We start from the raw sequence: 21,075 nt of genomic DNA on the forward strand, positions 1-21,075 counted from the left end.
TTATTTTATAAACCTCTACTAGACACTTAAATTTCAAAAGTAGTTTGTGTGTACCAACTTTGAATGATTTCATATAAACTTAACATATTTGTGCTTTAGGAAGAATGTGGCACCAATGCATTTATCACTGAGATGTTACAAAACATGCCATGTTTGTGTTTAAAAATAGCAACCAACTATCAGTCAATTCCTTTGAGAATGTCGCTGGGTAAAAGAAGAAAAACATCTTCTTTCCATGCTGTGATATATATCTGATACACATTACTATTATATGTCTGATCTAAAAAATGAGGGCAATTACATTCTCCAATAAACTCTCCACCCCAGACTCTTTATAAATGATTTGGGCATTCTCTTCACTTAAGAAAAAAAAAAAAGACTGATTTTCATGTTACAAAAGGACCTGAACAACTTGTCCTATACTAACCAGACCATGATCCCTGAGATCCAACCTTCCCTTGCCTCCTGTGCACATGCTCCACATGCTTTCTCTCTGCTTCTACAAAGCATCAAACTTCTATGTACCACAGATAATTTCCATATGAATATTTCTCAGATTTACTAGTTTGGCAATCTCACATACCTTCAGAAAACATAGAAAATATTTAAACATAACTTTCTTTAAAAAGCCCGTCTCAGAACACACATCCAGTTCAGGTTCCTTTCTTTTCATACTCTAAAAAGCCCAATGAAAAATAAATTTGTATGTAATTGTTTCATGCCTCTGTTCTTTCCAAAACATTTCTATTGAGTGTCTTTTAAAAATCATGTAAATGTATTATTAACAGAAAAGATTGAACATCAAAAGACACTCATTATATAACAAATTCATAGAGTGAAAAACACAAATGACTATGTAAATATATAATTTTAAAGTAATAAAATGTAGGGAAACATTTAGTAACATATTTCTCATGGAAGGAATAGAAATGCTAATACTGATAAGAAATATTGAGCTTTATGTGAAGCTTGAATAAGAGATAAGAAAGTGAGAGGCCATAAAGAAAGGTTGGAGGAAGAGGGATGGCATGTGTAGATGTCCTTGTGTGAAAGGGCATGGCAGATATCAGAACAAGAAGGGTGGGCATTGTGGCTGTAGTACAGAAGTAAGGGTGAATGAAAGATTAATTTAATATGGGACATCTGGAGTCGTTATTCTCTATCATATAGCATCCCTATGATCTGAATTTTGCTTCTTAATTCACTTAGAGTTTAAGCATTTGCTCAGATTCCTTTTCCGAAAAAAATAAATTGGTAACTCTGCATATCAAAGTTGCATCTTGAATGATTATTCTCTTTCTTTTTAATTTGATATTTGATATAGGGGACAGAGGTAAAGAATCCACCTGCAATGAGACACCCAAGTTTGATCCCTGGGTTGGAAAGATCCCCTGGAGAAGGGAAAGGGTACCCACTCCACTACTCTGGCCTAGAGAATTCCATGGACTATTACAAAGAGTTGGACATGACTGAGCAACTTTCACTTTCACAGAGAAAGAGGTTATTTCCATAGTATGTAAAGAATCATATATTCATCTTTGATAAGTGTCCCTGGTCTTTTTTTTGTGTTTTATATCAGAGTTAAATTTGATTTTGGCCTTTAATTTACTAAATGTAAATTTTAAAACCTTTATTTGTTCTTCCAGTTTATTAGTTCACTCATTATTGATTTTCTATGAAATTTTGCCCATATTTTTAGAGAAGTATTTATATTCTGAGCCCTATATATGACCTCTAAACTTTGTAACATTAAGCATTTCATTCGTCTGTTGCTTGTGATCATAACTATCAGAACTTACCTCCACTCTAAGGTATACTTAATATATGAAGTATATTAAGTAATAGGTACTTGTTTATAAACTTACAAAAATATATTTCTCTAAAAGTGAACTCATGTTCATTGAGTTTACAATATTTGTTAACATAATATCTGTGTATTAGTTTGTCTCCTTCTTAATCTATATGCACCATTTGAATGTATTACTTACTGTACCACTGGGTGACATAATCTTCTAGAGCTCTCTTTCATGTCATATATATACGGGATCCTCAAATAAAACAGGAGATATATTAGCAGAGGTCCTGTGTATTCAGCCAAAAATACCTGGAAAAAGAAATTGATTTAGTTTAAACAGTACATTTTATAGCTTCCCTGGTGGCTCAGACAGTAAAGAATCTGCTTGCAATGCAGGAGACCCAGGTTTAATCTCTGGGTCTGGAGGATCCCCTGGAGAGGGGAATGGCAATCCACTCTAGTATTTTTGCCTGGAAAATCCCATGGACAAAGGAGCCTCGTGGATGACAGAACACCTGGGGTCTCAAAGCACTGAGCTGAGCGACTAACACAGAACCATGATAAACATGTCCCCAGATTTACCCTGCTATATGAGCTGGTGAAATGGATAGGTGAGCATCTGTTCTCTAAAAACAACTAGACCAAGTGCTGTCACAAATAACAGGAAATCTTCCTTAGAAAAATTAGCCAAGAGTTAAGGTAAAGGACAATTATAAATAGTAAAATAAAAATATTAGACATAAATATAGTGATGTCTTCATAAATAGTACACATTTAATCATATGTTTTTTAATATAAATTTATTTATTTTAATTGTAGGTTAATTACTTTACAATATTGTATTGGTTTTGCCATACATCAACATGAATCTGACACAGGTATACACGTGTTCCCCATCCTGAACCCCCTCCCTCTTCCCTCCCTGTACCATCCCTCTGGGTTAAATAATTTCATTTAATCAAATGCATAAGTGCATTTCTCATGTCTTTCCAGCCCCATACGAAATAAATCTTCTATGTTAACCATCCCTGTCACCAAATGGAATGGGAAATAGCTTTTTGTTGCCATGTCATCTAGAAGTCAATCAGTTTGATAGTGAAAGTGTTAGTCATTCAGTCCTATCTGACTCTGAGACTCCATGAACTGTAGCCCACCAGGATCCTCTTTCCATGAAATTCTCCAAGTTGGAATACTGGAGTGGGTTGCCATTCTCTTCTCCAGGAGATCTTCCTGACCCAGGGATCAAACCCAGGTCTCCCGCATACCAGGCAGATTCTTTGCCATTTGAACCACCAAGAAAAATCAATTTGACTGTTGTTCAAACTGAAATAATTCACTTCTCTCTCCTGGAAATTTTAATTTTTACTGAGTCTGAGTGAGTAGTTTTAAAGGATTGCTTTCTGAATTTTGGAGATTCTTTTGGAACTTGCCACAAGTATGGCAATCATGTATATGGAGAGAGATATCCAATCTATAGAGAGACAATCATAAGATTTGGAAAGATAATTGGAAATGAGACCACATGATTTCAAAAAGATTAATTGGCTGCTTTTCTGATGGCTTTCTGAATCTGGTGAGTGTCCATCATTTGATTTTGTCTTGATGCTAAAACCAGGTTAAAGTCCAATTCTGAAATTTTCAGTCAGAAAAGGGAAAATAATTTCCCTACGAGTTTTCAAAGAGAAAAGCAGAGAAGAGAAAGAATACAAACATGACAATGATAAATTCAACTGCTACTTCTATTTTCCTTTGTCTTTGCCAATTTTCATCATTTCTAAGGAAGGAAACTTGAAGCTGTACATATTTTGCTCAAATATGCAAGTGGGCACGTTGATTTTTTTTATTACTAATTATGTTTTTATCTCTGTTTACAATTTTGTGGAACTACATGATTAAAGTATATGATATATAGGCACATACCTATAACCACATATATATACATACACATGTATAAATATTTATATTGTAACTGTCTTGTTATACATTTTTAAACAATATTTATTATCTCACAAGGTAAGAAATATTTTTATATGAGGATAAGAACAATGCAATAAGTTTATAAGTTTATAAATCCAATAAACTCAGTACTAAAGCAACCTTTTAATGTATTAATTTATGGCATAAAACATTCTTGATTATCAGATATAAGTAAAAATATCTTCTGAATGTCTTAAAATAGAATCTAGTTAATACTCTAAAATAATTAGAATAATGATTGTTTCAAAATATTTATTTCAATGTCTCTGACCTAGTCAAGTCAATTTTAAGCAAATTCTATAGTAAGATGTCAGAAATGAAAAACGTTGTAAACAATAGTTAACATGACCAAATATCACTATTTATTAAGTTGATAAACATACTGTCACAAATAGGAAGTTTATTTGAATCAGAGGAAATTAAACTATAATCTTATCTCCATCATCTCTTAAAAAAATTGGAGATCCTGCTATCTTATAGTTATATGTTGTAGGAGACCCAATATTTTATCACAAATATTGTTCATTCTGAAACACTGGGATTAAAAGAATGCCAATGTATACAGGATATATTCTGATTTAAAAGCCCTGGAGGGTTATAAATAAAAACAAAAACAAAAACTTTTGGACAATGCATCTTTCAAGAAAAATGTATATTTGGGTGCAGATAGGATGTTTGATTAAACTTAGAAAGTAATCAGAAAATAGATTTATAATTTTAAAAAGCCAGATATATAAATGTTAATAAAACAGATTTCTGAAGCAGAAATTTCTCTTCTACTAAAAAAGAATAAAAACAAAACTAAAGATGAAATAAATATACAAACAAAATGTATATTTATAGGTATGCAGCCTAGGTGGATGAATTTACAATGATGGAGAAAAAAAAAAAAGAAACTCCACTTTAATCCAAAATTTATTAGATATTTTATTTTCAAAATAAGCAAGTACACTTTCTTATTTTTACTTTGACAATATATACTACTTCTAAATTCAATTTATTTCTAATATCAAATTATTTTCATACTTTCCCTTTATAAAAGTTCTCTGTTTTAAACTAATGTGTTGCTTTTAATGTAAAATTCAGTATTTCCACTAGTAAAATTCACTAATTCCACTATTTCCACTAGCTATGAAACTGGGATTTTTTAGAACTTCTCTAGAATATTCAACTTGTTGTATTTAAAAATTGAAAAGGAATAAGACAATAAACTGTTTTAGAAAATATAAATTGTATTCAACTGTAGTTGTAAATTGATTAAAACCCTTGGGCTTAGATTTCATTTAATGCATTCATCCTTCCTTTAAAAAATATTTTTTAGTCCTATTATTATTAGGGTGGTTTTGGCTTTACTTGTCCTCTAAAATTGCGATTGACCGTTAAAAGCAAAATGAATTGCTTGTGTCACAGTTGTTGAAAATTGTTTAGTTGCTAGGTCATGTCTGACTCTTTTGAGACCCCATAGACTGTAACCTACCAAACTCCTCTGTCCATAGAATTTTACAGGCAGAAACACTGGAGTGCATTGCCATTTCCTACTCAAGGGGTTCTTCCCAATCAAAGGGCTGAACCTATATCTCCTGCATTGGCAGGAGGATTCTTTACCACTGAGCCACTAGAGAAGCCCTGCTGCAAAAAACAACGTAGTGTCAACAGTAATTTTCTAAAGATAGGAGAGCTGCTAAAATTATGAGAACATTCCCCAATAGTAATATTGCTTTGTATTCCATGAGTACTATTGAAGCTAATGTGATACTAGGTTTGTTTTTTTTTCCCCTGAAAAATTAACTGTTATGTGAATAACATATAATGGATAATTCTATGCTCATGTTATGCAAACAAACTTCCCTAATGAGATCACCAAGAAAAATTAATCAAAATATTTTTCAGGCTCCAAAGAATTACTGAGCCTTTGAAGAATTAGAAGATCAAAATGTTTTATAAGAGTCTCCCAGAGGGATGGTACAGGGAGGGAGAAGGGACAGGGGTTCAGGATGGGGAACACGTGTATACCTGTGATGGATTCATGTTAATGTATGGCAAAACTGATACAATATTGTAAAGTAATTAACCTCCAATTAAAATAAATAAATTTATATTAAAAAATAAAAGAGTCTCCAGAGTAGTAATTAACTGGGGGTATGAAATTTGGTAAGAGCCTTATGTAAAGACCAATCTTTTGAGGGTACTTAAGAATGGAAGCACCAAAATTACTGCTTCTTGTCTTTCAAAGACTAAGGTGGCTATAAAAACCCCAGAATTTGGGTTGAACATAGAACAGTTAAAACTTAAGAGTGAGGATCAAACCGGTCTGTCTTCATAGGTACTTCATATGTACATATGAAACTCAGCCTGAAGTCATTTCAATCATGGATTGGAAGGAGATGACCTGTACTCAATAGTGCCATTAGTCTATCTGCAGAATGATAAATTATATTTGAAAGGTAAAATAGCCCAAGGCTTCTTCAAGTAATCTTTAAATTTATTAATATAATTTTTCTGCAATGTCAGAAATATGCAGTTATACAAGGAGTGACAATATCATGATCATAACCAAAAGCAGCAGCAGGCATTGAAAATAGGTGAACTAAAGGTTCACATAATAGAATTATCAAGCACTTACTTTTAGAAAACAATCTTTTAATGTTCAAAGAAAAATAAAAGGTTGAAATTTTAGTGATATTTGAAAACTTTGAAAGAAAAATATGATAATGTAATATGAATCCCAAAAGGAGAATACAAAGAGAATAATGGAGAATCAAAAGATGAAGAGATTATGCAGTTTTGTCAAATTAGATATAGCTATCAAACCAGGAACTCAGATAACACAATAAACCCAAAGCAGAATAAACAAAACCACAATCATAACTATGTGCACCATAATCAAATAAAATTAAAAAATTGAATAAACCAGGGAAAGACTTTAAGGAGTACAGTAGACTTTTCAACAGAAATAATGGGAGTCAGAAATCAAACTAATAGTGTTTTGAAATAAAGACAGAAATAGCTGCCAATGTGTTTTTCTGAAAAAATATTCTCCAAGAATATAAACTAAATGAATACATTTTAACATGAACAATAATTGGGAGAACTAATCAAAGACAGAATGGTAATACAACATTAAGGTGTTTTTCAGAAAGAAGGATAATGATACCAGATGTAACCTCAGTATTAGAAGGAAAAATTAAATTGCAGTTAAAAAAAAATTAAAGATTGACCATATGAAAAATTATAGTAGTGTATTTTTGCTTTAAAATATATAAATAATTAAAATAATTCACAATAGAAAACTCAGAAGGAGACCAAATACCTCAAATAAAACTCATTCAACTATTAATGCATTATCTTCACATTAGTAAACAATTTTATTAGTGTTCAATAGTTTAAATGTGCAGTGTAGTCTCTTGGGTAATCATTAGAGTTATTGAAACATAGGATATAGCTACATCTAATTCTGCCTCATTGACTATGCTAAAGTCTTTGCCTGTGTGGATCACAACAAACTGTGGAATATTCTTAAAGAGATGGGAATGCCAGACCACCTTACCTGCCTTCTGAGAAGCCTGTATGCAGGACACGAAGGAATAGTTAGTACTGGACATGGAACAATGGACTTGTTCAAAACTGGGAAAGGAGTACATCAAGACTGTATATCCACACCCTGCTTATATATACAGAGTACATCATAGGAAATGCTGGGCTAGATTCACAAGTTGTACTCAAGTTTGCCAGGAGAAGTATCAACAATCTCAGATATGCAGATAATACTTCTCTAATGGCAGAAAGTGAAGAGGAACTAAAGAGCCTCTTGAAGCTGAAAGGGGAGAGTGAAAAAAAAGTTGGCTTAAAACTCAGTCAATCAGTTAAGTTGCTCAGTCATGTCTGATTCTTTGTGATCCCATGGACTGTAGCATGCCAGGCTTCCCTGTCCATCGCCAATTCCTAGAACTTGCTTAAACTCTTGTCCATCGAGTTGGTGAGGCCATCAAACCATATCATCCTCTGTCACCCCTTCTTACCTTCAGTCTTTCCCAGCATCAGGGTCTTTTCTAATGAGTCAGTTCTTCGCTTCAGGTAGGCAAAGTATTGGAGTTTCAGTTTCAGCATCAGTCCTTCCAATGAATATTCAGGACTGATTTCTTTTAGGATTGACTGGTTTGATCTCGTTACAGTCCAAGGGACTCTCACGAGTTTTCTCCAACACCACAGTTTAAAAGCATCAATCAAGAACAAGACCCAGTTTCCCCCACAGTCAGTCTCTCCTATTAGGAAGTTTCCATAAGCCTTTTATCCATCAGAGGGCAGACAGAATGAACACCACAATCACAGAAAACTAATCACACTGATCACATGGACCATAGCCCTGTCTAACTCAATGAAACAATGAGCCATGTCAAGTAGGGCCATCCAAGATGGACAGGTCATGGTGGAGAGTTCTGACAAAAGGTGATCCACTGGAGAAAGGAATGGTAAACCATTTCAGTATTCTTGCCTTGAGAATAGCATGAACAGTATGGAAAAACTTAAAACTCAAAATTAAAAAAACAAGGATCATGCCATCTGGTCCCATCACTTCATGGCCAATAGATGGGGAAAGAGTGGAAACAATGTCAGATTTCATTTTCTTGAGCTCCAAAATCACTGTGGACAGTGACTGCAGCCACAAAATTAATAGATGCTTTCTCCCTGGAAGAAAAACCAACCTAGACAGAAAGCAGAGACCTGTCTATGACCAACCTAGATAGAAAGCAGAGACATCACTTTACTGACAAAGGTCCATATAGTCAAAGCAATGGTTATTCCAGTAGTCATGTATGGATGTGAGAGATGGACCATAAAGAAGGGTGAGTTCCAAAGAATTGATGCTTTCAAACTGTGGTGCTGGAGAAGCCTCTCAGGATAGAAGCCTCTCCTAATCCTTGGACAGCAAGGATATCAAACCAGTCAGTTCTAAAGGAAATCAGTCCTGAATATTCACTGGAGGGACTGGGGTTGAAGCTCCAATACTTTGGCCAATTGATGATAAGAGCCAACTCATTGGAAAAGACCCTGATGCTGGGAAAGATTAAGGACAAGAGGATAAGTGGGCAACATGGATTCAGATGGTTCGATGGCATCACTGACTCAATGGACATGAATTTGAGCCTACTCAGGGAGATAGTGAAGGACAGGAAAGACAGTTGTGCTACAGTTCATGGGGTTGCACAGAGTCAGACACGACTTAGCAACTGAATAACAACAACCAAAATACCAGAGAAGCTAAGAGTATGGCAATTAATCCAAATGGGACAAGAAAAAAGAAATCAGAAATGGATTATAAGATATGTGAGACAAATTAAAAGAAATCATTAGGCCTGGTGATTAAAAATAGATAATTATTTACAATAAAAATACTATGATTAAAATGTAAAATATAAAAATGTTAAATGATTAGAAAAACTCAGAAGAACTCCTAGGCCTAGGGCTAGGCAAATATTTCTTACATATGAGTGTGAAGACAAGATCCTTTAAAGAAAATATTAATAAATTATGCTGCATTAAAATTGAAAACTTTTTGTACAGCAACAAAAATCCTGTTAAAATGATGAAAAGACAAGCTAAAACTGAGAGAAATTATTTGCAAACCATGCATTAGACAAAAGACTTGTATGTAGATATGTAGAATATTAAAGGTAATCTTACAACTCAACAGTGATTGCAGAAAATTAAAAACCTATTTTCATATAAACACCAACACACAGGTAGGTTATTGCTTTATTTGTAACAAAAAATACTGAGGACCATTCAAATGTCTGTCAGTGGGTGAATAAACAAACCCTATTATATACATATAACCAAAGTTATCTATATATGTATATATGACCTGTCCATCTTGGATGGCCGTACTTGACATGGCTCATTGTTTCATTGAGTTAGACAGGGCTATGGTCCATGTGATCAGTGTGATTAGTTTTCTGTGATTGTGGTGTTCATTCTGTCTGCCCTCTGATGGATAAAAGGCTTATGGAAACTTCCTAATGGGAGAGACTGACTGTGGGGGAAACTGGGTCTTGTTCTTGATTGATGCTTTTGAACTGTGGTGTTGGAGAAAACTCGTGAGAAAGTAGCCTAAGTATTGATATACATGCAATAACCAAGATGGATCACAGAATCACTATACTAAGAGAAAAATAAACATCAGTCTCAAAAATTTTTCAATTCTGTCTATAGAGTAATCACTACATGACAATAATATAGAGATGAAAAACAGATCGGTGGTTGCCCCAGTATATATTTATCTGTGTAAATACAGAGGAGTAAGATGAGGGAGTTCCTTTTGAAGGATTGAATAATTCTATATCTGAATTTGGTAGATACATGAATCTATGCAAGAAATAATACACATAGCAATAATAGTTTAGTAGCTAAGTCATGTCCGATTCTTGCGACCCCATGGACTGTAGCCTGCCAGGTTCCTCCTCTGTCCTTGGGATTCTCCAGGCAAGAATCCTGGAGTGGGTTGCCATTTCCTTCTCCAGGAAGTCTCCTTAACCAGGTATCAAACCCGTGTCTCCTGCATTGCAGGCAGATTCTTAACCAACTGAGCTATGAGGGAAGTTCATAATTTGCATAGGACTATACATACACATGCTTCCCTTGTGGCTCAGATAGTAAAAAAAAATCTGTCTGCAATACAAGATACCTGAGTTTGATCCCTGGGTTGGGAAGATCCCCTGGAGGAGGGCATGGCAACCCACTCCAGTATTCTTGGCCGGAGAATGCCCATGGACAGAAGAACCTGGCGGGCTATAGTCCATGGGATCGGACACAACTGAGTGACTATGCACAGCATGAACAGACACATTAATGAAGATAAAAATGATGAAAACGGAATGTGATCTTTAGTTAATAGGATTTGTATGATGGGAATTATTTTTACTTTAATTATATTAATTTATAACATTATTTATCCTAAGTCTTCCAATTTATCCTAAGTTCCACGAGACAAGAATTTTCTCAACATTCTGCTGCAAACTCTTGCTTCTTGAAAAATATTATTAAATTACTAATTTTGACCATGCTAAATTAAAGAGATTGTTGCTCACAAAAAAAGAAAACTTATAATAATGCTTTTATTAAAGGAGTGAATTTTAATATTTTATAAATGTGTTCAGTTCAGTTTAGTCTAGTCGCTCAGTCATGTCCAACTCTTTGCGACCCTATGAATCGCAGAACGCCAGGCCTCCCTGTCCATCACCATCTCCCGGAGTTCACTCAGACTCACATCCATCGAGTCCGTGATGCCATCCAGCCATCTCATCCTGGGTCGCCCCTTTCCCCTCCTGCCCCCAATCTCTCCCAGCATCAGATTCTTTTCCAATGAGTCAACTCTTCGCATGAGGTGGCCAAAGTACTGGAGCTTCAGCTTTAGCATCATTACTTCCAAAGAAAACCCAAGGTTGATCTCCTTCAGAATGGACTGGTTGGATCTCCTTGCAGTCCAAGGGACCCTCAAGAGTCTTCTCCAACACCACAGTTCAAACACATCAATTCTTCGGTGCTCGGCCTTCTTCACAGTCCAACTCTCACATCCATACATGACCACAGGAAAAACCATGGCCTTGACTAGGCGGACCTTAGTCGGCAAAGTAATGTCTCTGCTTTTCAATATGCTATCTAGGTTGGTCATAACTTTAAGAATGTTAATTTTGGTAAAATATTACTTTTATTGTGCAATTTAGTTGATATATATAGTGAGTGTGATTGCAATGTAATGTGTATATTTCTAGCATTTAATAGGATTGACTCATTTGGAGCAAAAAAGTGTGAACCATAGGGTTGATTTTAAAATATCCAGCCTATTTTCGTAGTTCTCTTTGTCACCTAAATGACTTTCCTCTCAGATAAGCTATAATTTTCTAGCACAATTGTCACAGAATTCCACCTTAGCTTTTTTTCCCCTCAGTGCTTATCCCAATGATGCAGCTGAAATTTATTATGAATTACTGTTATTGCCACTCACTGTGACACAGCTTCTGTAGATAGAATTCCTTTTTCATCATAAATGTAGGCAAAGATTCTTTGAATATTTTAACCTTTGAAGATCAAAATCTGCTTGTCTAAAATCTCTTTTAGCAAGGGTCTGTAGATATCACTTTTAAACTCTAAACCCTTTGTTACAATATGTACAAGTTATTAGCTTTTTGGTAAACATTATGATATACTACACAAAGATTCAGAATACTCTATACTTCAGTTCAGTTCAGTTGTTCAGTCATGTGTGACTCTTTGCAACCCCATGGACTGCAGCACGCCAGGCTTCTCTGTCCATCACCAACATCAAGTTGGTGATGCCATTCAACCATCTCATCCTCTGTTGTCCCCTTCTCCTCCTGCCCTCAATCTTTCCCAACATCAGGGTCTTTTCCAGTGAGCCATTTCTTCACATCAGTTGGCCAAATAATTCTAAACTTAGTTTTATTTATTTTTTAATGCAACAAATTAGTACTCAAAGGCTCAATAAATCTTGAAAACTAGAACAACCATTTAGCCAAACACACTAAATGTAATTATCTAAATGCAAGAAGATAATACAGGAAAAATTGGTGGAAAATTAAAGCATGTGACATTTTGATTAATGAATGTAAACTTGAATTTCTCATTATGAGATTTAAATAACAATGTATAAATTATCCTGTGTCTTTAATAATTTTAAAAGTTGATTGTTTAACTATACAGGGAAAACTCAAAACACTATGCTGGCAAAAGAAAGCCATTTTGAATAGAAAATATTAAAAGTAATCACATCACAAATATGAATTTGAATGTAACCAGAAAAAACATTAAAAGTCTTAATAATATAAAGAAAATAGTTTAAATTTAATTGAAAAATGAATGATTGCACTAATTTTTGTACATCAGTGTCAAAGTTACTCATCAGATTAACTCCTTCACTTCCTGTCACTAAATACCACATAGCTTCTTGCTACTGAAGATATCCCATCTATCTATTCATTACTCATGAATCCTTCAGTACTTGTGAAGTAGTATCAAGTATTTTCTGTTTCTTACTTCTCCTGTTTTTTAATATGGTCTTCATTCTTCTAATGCTATTGGATTCAGTTACCACCACTTTGAAATACCTCTTTCAAGAAAGTTGAAAGAACATCCCAACCCCTACAACTCAAATAAGTCTTATTTCTTCACCCTCAGTTTTTAAAATGTCCTCTCCACTGTCTTGGGACATTTTTTATTGAATATTCTATCTCCCCTCTTTTCAATGACAAATGTGTCTTCTTTATACTGAGGCTCTTAGAAGGAAAAGATGAAGAAATACCAAGTAACTGACAAGACACAGGGAAAATAGAAATGAGGCCAACAGTCATGAGATAGATTGACATTTAGAATATAATTATCTTTATTCTTTCAACCATTTTTTGTCCCCATTTCTCCAGCTCTTGAATGGAAATTTGGCCATTGATCATAGTAAGAATGGAGAATTTAAAATACTTTTAGTGCAATATTTTGTTTCACTATAAATTTATTTGATAGAAAATATCCTTTCTCAACAAATCATTCACATCAAAATGTGGGACATCTATATTGTATTTCAAATTGATACTTACTGTAGTCCAACTGACTTGTTGACCTAGGTCTGTAAAATAGAGTGTGACAATGGAGGAAGCTGCAACACTTTGAACGGTTAAGTTGTCCTTCAGAAAGGGCCCACCTTAAACAATAAGGAAGTAATATTTTAATACAACTTTGAGGGAAACAGATGATAAATATTTTTAGTGTGAAAGCTAAAGATAAATTTTATATAGAAATTCAATTTATAGTAAATCTTTAAAGTAAGATAGTATATGAATAAACCAATTTTATAAAATATATCTGGCAAATTTTCAAATACATAGTGGTTATCTAACAAAGTACAGATTACCACTAGCTACTATTGTGTTCTGAGAAAAATATAATTTTAGATAATATCATAATCAAATATGATAAAGTATATTTTGAAGTATAATTTTGTGTGTCAGTACACATACATATCAACTGTTCTATAATTGATTTTACTGTAAGATGAATTAGATGGAGTCGAATTTTAAAAGTCATCGCAAAGCACCTGGGGATGGGCTTGATTCACCTTTCAAAAAGATCATTATGGTTGCTGTATGGTAACTGGGAAGAAAAGGAAGCAAGATTACTTAGGAGAAAGTCAAAATTCACCAACCAGGGTATGAGGTTTATTTGCACTAAGATGGCACTGGTAGAGATGTTAAAAATTCATCAACCCAAAAAAAAAAAATTCACCAACCCCAAAAAGTTTGATCTTAGAGCAAGTTTAACCTGTGAGATTCAGGTTGAGGTAATTTTTTGTCCTGAGCACTTAACTGCATTGTAATATCATTAACTGACAAAAAGAAGAGTGAGGAAAGAGCAGATTTGCACTGGATGACACAGAGGGATGGTACAGGGAGGGAGGTGGGAGTGGGGTTCAGGATGGGGAACACGTGTACACCCGTGGCAGATTCATGTTGATATATGGCAAAACCAATACAATATTGTAAAGTTATATATATATATAAACATAAACAGCAAAGTATACAAAAATAAAAAAGAAAATTTCAGTTAGGGTACATTTAGTGTGAGATATCTATTAGCCCTTCAATTGGGAGCTGTCAAGTAGGCAGTTGGGTAGCTGTGTCTGAAGATATTTTCAAAGTCATTAACAGTTAAAGCCATGGGGCATGGTGAGATTATTTATGCATGCAGTTTGAAATGAAGGAATACAAACTGAGACTGAGTTTCCTAGCACTCCAGGCTTTTGAAGTCAGAAGACAAACATACAGCAAAAATTATTGAGAAGTTTCTCATGAAATAGGAGGAAACAGAAGTGATGATGGAAAGTGTGTGAAAGAAATGTTCTGCTCTTAAAAATGAACACTAGATAAGTTTGCCATTGTTTCCTGAAACATATGTACAAAGATGTCTTTTTTAGTATTGTTTGTAATAGCAAAACATTGTAAAAATCATAAGTATTCATAAATAAGATATGGATAAATATAATCTGTTTTATTCAAATAAAAGTATATTATCCAGAGAGAAAAATGAGTAGATTAGAACAATGTATACCAGCATAGATATATCTCACAAGTACAATGATATTAATGTTATTGTTTTTATTTGTATTATACTTTATGCTAAACTATATATGAATTATATTAACTCTACTCATGTACAAATTTCCTTTCATTCTTTATTATTGAAAGAAGCAGTAAGATATTAAATTTTGACTATCAGGTGATTTTCAAAATATAATATTTAGATTTATAATTATGCTTACAGGTATTTTGTATAAGATAAAAATAGGCAATTGTTATATATTAATTTTGATAAATCCAACATAAATATAGTAAACTATGACTTCCTTGCCTAGTTTATGATATATGGCTTCAAAAGAGGTCATCTTGGTGGTCCAGAGTTAATAACAAATTCTTTAAATCTGAATGGAGTCAGAAATAAGGATACCAAAATTCAATATACTGGGAAGAGTCACTATACTATTTTTGGTTTAAAAATGCAGAGGGCTACATGGCAAATAATTAAAGTGACTTCTAGGAACTGATAGCCATCAAGGAATTAAGGATTTCTGTCATAAAAGCTAAAGGTGGATTCTGCCAATAAGACTGAAGGTGGAAGTAGATTTTCTCAGAAGTCTAGATGAGAATTCAGTGTAGCTGATACCTTACTCTAAACTTGGATACTTTGAGTAGAGAATCCAGTCATATTATATCTTTGAGCTAATAAATAATTGTTATTTTAAGCTGCTGAGTTTGTGGTAATTTGTTGCACATTGATGAAACATGGTTCAAGGTAAAAACTTTGATATACAGCTGATCAGAATGTCATTGTGACAGTCACTTGTAACAACAAGAAATATTGATAAGGACTGCTGAAAACTTCTTTCCAAAATGCATCTATTGACATCATAGTTTCCCACTGTTCTATCCCCTTTGCTGACATCAAAGAGCAGAATATTGGCATTTTGTTTTTAAAATATGGAAAATCAATATAGTATTTGGGTGAAACAATGTGAGAGAATCCAGACATATCATTAATCATATCACTCTTAGATACAGTAATCAGGAACCCCTTTCCTTGGCATTCTATTTCTATGTCCTTTTCCAATGGGAGAGGAATATGTGGGACCAAGAGAATGCACCTAATGGAGCCCATGCCATTTATACCATAATTTGGCCTCTTAAGGCCCCTAAATTTTCTGCCTAAATTTGCTCAAGTAATATATCTTTTGGGAACATTTTCTCCCAAGAATGGGCCAAACACTGAGGTGCATACTTCTAACCCTAGAAGATTGTATAAAGGGTTGGAATCGGGGATGGGAAGAGAAGGACCAATTCGATATATACTTAAACCTTCTATTGAACAAATCTAATGTTTCTAAGAATTAGAAATTTGATCCCATACTTCCAAGACATTATAAATTATATTAATCACAGTTACGAGAGAACACATTTTAGTTACCAGTTTGTATGACAGATTTATTTCAACAATGCCTGCAATTATTCACGATTAGCATGTCATCATCACTCACAATATGACTTTTAGTCCCTTCTATTAAGAGTTGGTGTCAGTTTCCCCACCCTTTGAATATAGGGTAGCCTAGTATCTTGCTCTGACAAATAGAATGTGGGACAAGGGATCATAAGCCAGATCTAAGCCTGGGCTTCATGAATTCTTGAGTGCTTGTGCTCATTTATTTGCACTTCTGATTCCACCAAGGCCAGAACTTTCTGACAAAGCATGAGACCATATAGAGCAGAGAGGAGTGGTTACAGCCATGAACATTCTGGCCAGTCTTCAGCAATCCACCAGCTCACCTTAGCTGTTTGAATGAAACTAGCCAAGCAAGGCCAAGCCCAGCCTAGCTAAGCAGAAATCCCAAGCCAAAAAAAGTTGGCTATATTTTCCCATAAAAATAAATTGCTTGTTCTTTTATTTGTGTTTTAGCAGTTTTTTGTGTACAGAAACTGTAAAAGACTCTAAAATAACATGATATAATTATTCATAGTGCACTCATTCTGGCAAAGATACTGTGGCAGCAGATATGTAATATTCATGCCTTGCATTGTTTTGGTGTAATCTTTTTCCTTAGTATTAATAGTTATAACTATGTTTAATGAGGCATTAACCATGCACAAATCATTACAGTACTTTATAAACATAATCTTACTTACACACTAGCCACCACATGCAAAAAGCACACATACACACACACACACACACACACACACAAACCATAAGTTAGATTCTTTATTAGCTCACTTTACAAAAGAAGATTCTGAATATAACTAAGTAAAAAGATAGGTTTTAAATTGCGTTATTCCAAATAAACTTTGTGCCATATCCTGCTTATATCACTAAATTCATAGATTCCTTTTTTCAAATATTTCATCACATTCTTATCAAAGAACACTTGGAGGGTTATACATTATTCACATCACACACTGGTACTTCCAACCAGGTATATGAGTGAAGAGAAATAAAATGTCCACATTCACCAGAAAAGTTGAAGTAACAGAAATTCCTCAGTCCCTTGTAATGTCCTTCAAATTGAAATTACATCTGACATTGATGCTTGTGGTATTCTGTTTTTTTTTTTTAATTTATATAAGAATCAAGTTCAGAAAACAATACCATTATTTCATTTTATGTTATTTCAGCATCTATGTGTTGAAAGGCACATACTTTGCCCCATAGAAGCAAAAAGAAACAAGACAATGATTCTTCTCTTTAAAACTCTAGCTGGATGAGAATTTGTCTTGAACACTTGAGTTTAGAAAAATGTGAGACCTCAAGAAATGGTGATTTAGAAAAATATTCTGGATAACTGTGTTTTCAACATAGACATCTCAGAAAAAGTTGGAATATTTAAGATAGCAATGAAAACAACAAAATATCTTAGAGAAATCCAGAGAAATCATTTGTCCCTAAGTGAATATGATATCTAAGAAATGATAACCTGAATATTAGCAAAGTACCAGAAAAATACAATGCAGGTCAGGATTGTGTAGAACAATTTAAAGACTGAAATTTCTTAAAAGATATCTCTGTAGATTTATTATCATGAAACTGAACTGAATATTCCTCAGAAATTTCCAATCTACCCAGAGCTTTTATTTAACAAGTTCAAATGTAAGGTCAAGTGATGTGATGTCAATAACAATGATTCTTAGCAGGACTCACATTTGTGTATTTTTAGCATAAAATTTTTAAATTTTATGATCAGAAAATAAGGTTTGAAATTTTGAAATACTTGAGGCTTATTAATGGAAACAATACTTATCCTTATAATTCATTAATGCTATTCCTCCTTACCTCCCTTATTCTGCTTTTGAACAGGAAAAATGGGAAAGAGAACTGAGCTGTACCCCTGACACTATATTAGGAGGCAGTAGACTGAGGGGATATAGCAATAAAAGCTTTTGAGACAGAGGTTAGTTCAGATCCTGCCTTCAATACACAATGACAGTGAATGTATGAAATTTATTTCTGTGAGACTAAAATTCTTCATAAATGTGAAATACTAGCTTTTGAGGAGGCTCAAATAAAACAATATATTTAAAGTATTTATTATAATACCTGCCATTTGATAAGCAATAAATAAATATTGCCTATTGATGACAGAAAAGGGATTCTAAATTAAATAAATAGATGAGTGAAATTATTTCTTACCACGTTCTAGCTGCAGGCCTACTCGAGAAGGATACCACTGTGGACCTATTCAATGAAAAATGACATTTAGTTGTAAGCACATGTGTAAGCATATTTTAAAAGCAATAGTTTCCATTAGAAGACAGATTAGATCTCAGAAGGTGATTAAAAATGATTATCCATTGTTAGAAATGGAGATAGTAGTTATCCTTTACAGGGTAAGCACTATGGATAATTCTGGAAGAAAGCATGATGGGCGGGTGCTTTAGTCATGGTGATTTTCTGGTTTCAGTCTAGGAACTTGTTACACAGATGAATTCAATTTGTGGACATGTAATAAAATAAGTGATCTATGTATGGTGGTGATTTAGTCGCTAAGTTGTGTCCAATTTTTGTGACCCCATGGACGGTAGCCTGCCAGGCTCCTCTGTCCATGGGATTTCCCAGGCAAGCATACTGGAGTGGGTTGCCATATCCCTCTCCATGGGATCTTCCTGACCCAGGAATTGAACTAAGGTCTCCTGCATTGCAGGTAGATTCTTTACTGACTGAGCTATAAGGGAAGTTGATCTATGTATAGCTTGTGCAATTTGAAAATTATTCTTAAAAAAAAGTCTTAGATAGCTTCATTTAAAACTGGAGAACTTTGACCTCATTCAAAATTTATTTAAAATTAACATGTGGAACTGAGTTATTTTCTCTATCAGGAATAAGCCACTCTATCAGAATCAGAATAGTATGTACTACTGACTTTTAGTATTATGAGCAAATTAATTATAGCAGAAATATCATTTTACTGTTTTCTACATATAATACTATTAGTAATAAGTAGAATACTAAAATTTCTATATGATTAGGAAAGTCAAAATACCTTTATTACACACTGCCATAATAAAAAAGTTGATTCACAATTATCAGAATATTTTTATTTTCTCTTAAAATGAATTGTTTATTATTACTTTAAAGGCTGTGTTGAAAATTTAATTCTTAACTTTGAGGTACAAATTTAAGCAAATTCAATTCATAAATAATAATTTAAAGTATTGTCAAAAGAATATTACACAATTGTTATTTCATTTTCAAAACATTACTTTCTAAATTGTCAGTAAGAGTAATGATAATGTAATACAACTGAATTGCAGTCAATTCTTTCTAGATTTACTGCAAAAATTCCTGCAATTTACACATGCAAATTCTCATGAGTAAATAACTCTTAAGTCAAAACTTGTAATCAGAAGTTAAACTTTATTAGGCTTACATCTAAACAAAATTTAATAATAGTGTGGCAAATGAGAAATACACAAACATTTAACTCTGACATTTGATTTTTTTTTAATTAGAAAACATTTGGTAAAGACACTTTTTTTTTTTTGTATTTACTACTATTTGTTTTATTTATATAGCCATTTGTTGTTCTGAAATGTGTGCTAAAATTATTTGTTGAAAATAATTTTTAAATACCTAAATTTATTAATCATACTGAAAATATGTTACCAAAGAAGTATGATGGATACAAATGCAAAGAGATATCTACAGTTTAAAATGAGTTTGCAATTATGGATATAGAAGAAAATGTAAAACTTATGAAAATCCATTTATATATGACAAATAGTCATTGACCACCTATGATTATACATGTTGTCAAGTTCAGTCCATTTTAGTAATATTGGTGTAAGACATTATTTTCAATAGCACTTTATGAGATTTCTGGGCTTCCTTGGAGGCTCAGATGGTAAAGAATCTGCCTGCAGTGCAGAAGACCCAGGTTTGATCCATGGGTTGGGAAGATCCTCTGGAGAAGGAAATGTCTACCCATTCTAACATTCTTGCCTGGAAAATTCAATGCATAGAGGAGCCTGGCAGGCTACAGTCCATGGGGTTGCAAGGAGTCAGACATGACTGAATTTCACTTCACTTTTTGCACATTTATAACATCTTTTTAAAAGTGGAAAATATCAATACAAAAATAGTTCAATCATTCTAGGGAAATAGATTATCTGTGACCTAGATGAGTCAATTCTGGCTGTATCCACAATGATCAATCAGATAATTTAGAAGCTGTTAATGCCTTGAAGGAAAACCACTTCCTTTCAACCCTCTCAATAAGAATAAACTATAAATCTCAGTTCAGTTCAGTTGCTCAGTTGTGTCTGACTCTGCAACCCTATGAACCACAGCATGCCAGGCCTCTCTGTAACCTCACCAACTCCTGGGGTCCACCCAAACCCATGTCCATCGAGTAGGTGATGTCATCCAACCATCTCATCCTCTGTCATCCCCTTCTCCTCTTGCCCTCAATCTTTCCCAGCACCAGGGTCTTTTCAAATGAGTCAGCTCTTCACATCAGGTGGCCAAAGTATTGGAGTTTCAGCTTCAACATCAGTCCTTCTAATGAACACCCAGGAATGATCTCCTTTAGAATGGACTGGTTGGAACTCCTTTCAGTCCAATGGACTCTCAAGAGTCTTCTCCAATACCACAGTTCAAAAGTATCAATTATTCTGCACCCAGCTTTCTTTATAGTCCAACTCTCACATCCATACATGACCACTGGAAAAACCATAGCCTTGACTAGACAGACCTTTGAGGAC

The 21,075-nt window shown here is 33.9% G+C and overlaps 1 protein-coding gene across 1 annotated transcript in view; it reads right to left on the reverse strand.

Annotated features, from left to right (window-relative positions):
• The window catches only part of TECRL (trans-2,3-enoyl-CoA reductase like), a 145,338-nt gene that overhangs the window by 53,128 nt on the left and 71,135 nt on the right, over positions 1 to 21,075 (reverse strand). The window contains exons 3-5 of the mRNA XM_040238288.1: positions 18,506 to 18,550; positions 13,378 to 13,481; positions 1,989 to 2,104 (exon numbers count right to left, since the gene is read on the reverse strand). Of these exons, the coding sequence (XP_040094222.1) occupies positions 1,989 to 2,104; positions 13,378 to 13,481; positions 18,506 to 18,550 (265 nt within the window). The remainder of the gene's footprint in view (positions 1 to 1,988; positions 2,105 to 13,377; positions 13,482 to 18,505; positions 18,551 to 21,075) is intronic.

This window comes from Oryx dammah, unplaced genomic scaffold (assembly GCF_014754425.2).
Source record: "Oryx dammah isolate SB20612 unplaced genomic scaffold, SCBI_Odam_1.1 HiC_scaffold_3, whole genome shotgun sequence".
Classification (NCBI taxonomy): domain Eukaryota; kingdom Metazoa; phylum Chordata; class Mammalia; order Artiodactyla; family Bovidae; genus Oryx; species Oryx dammah.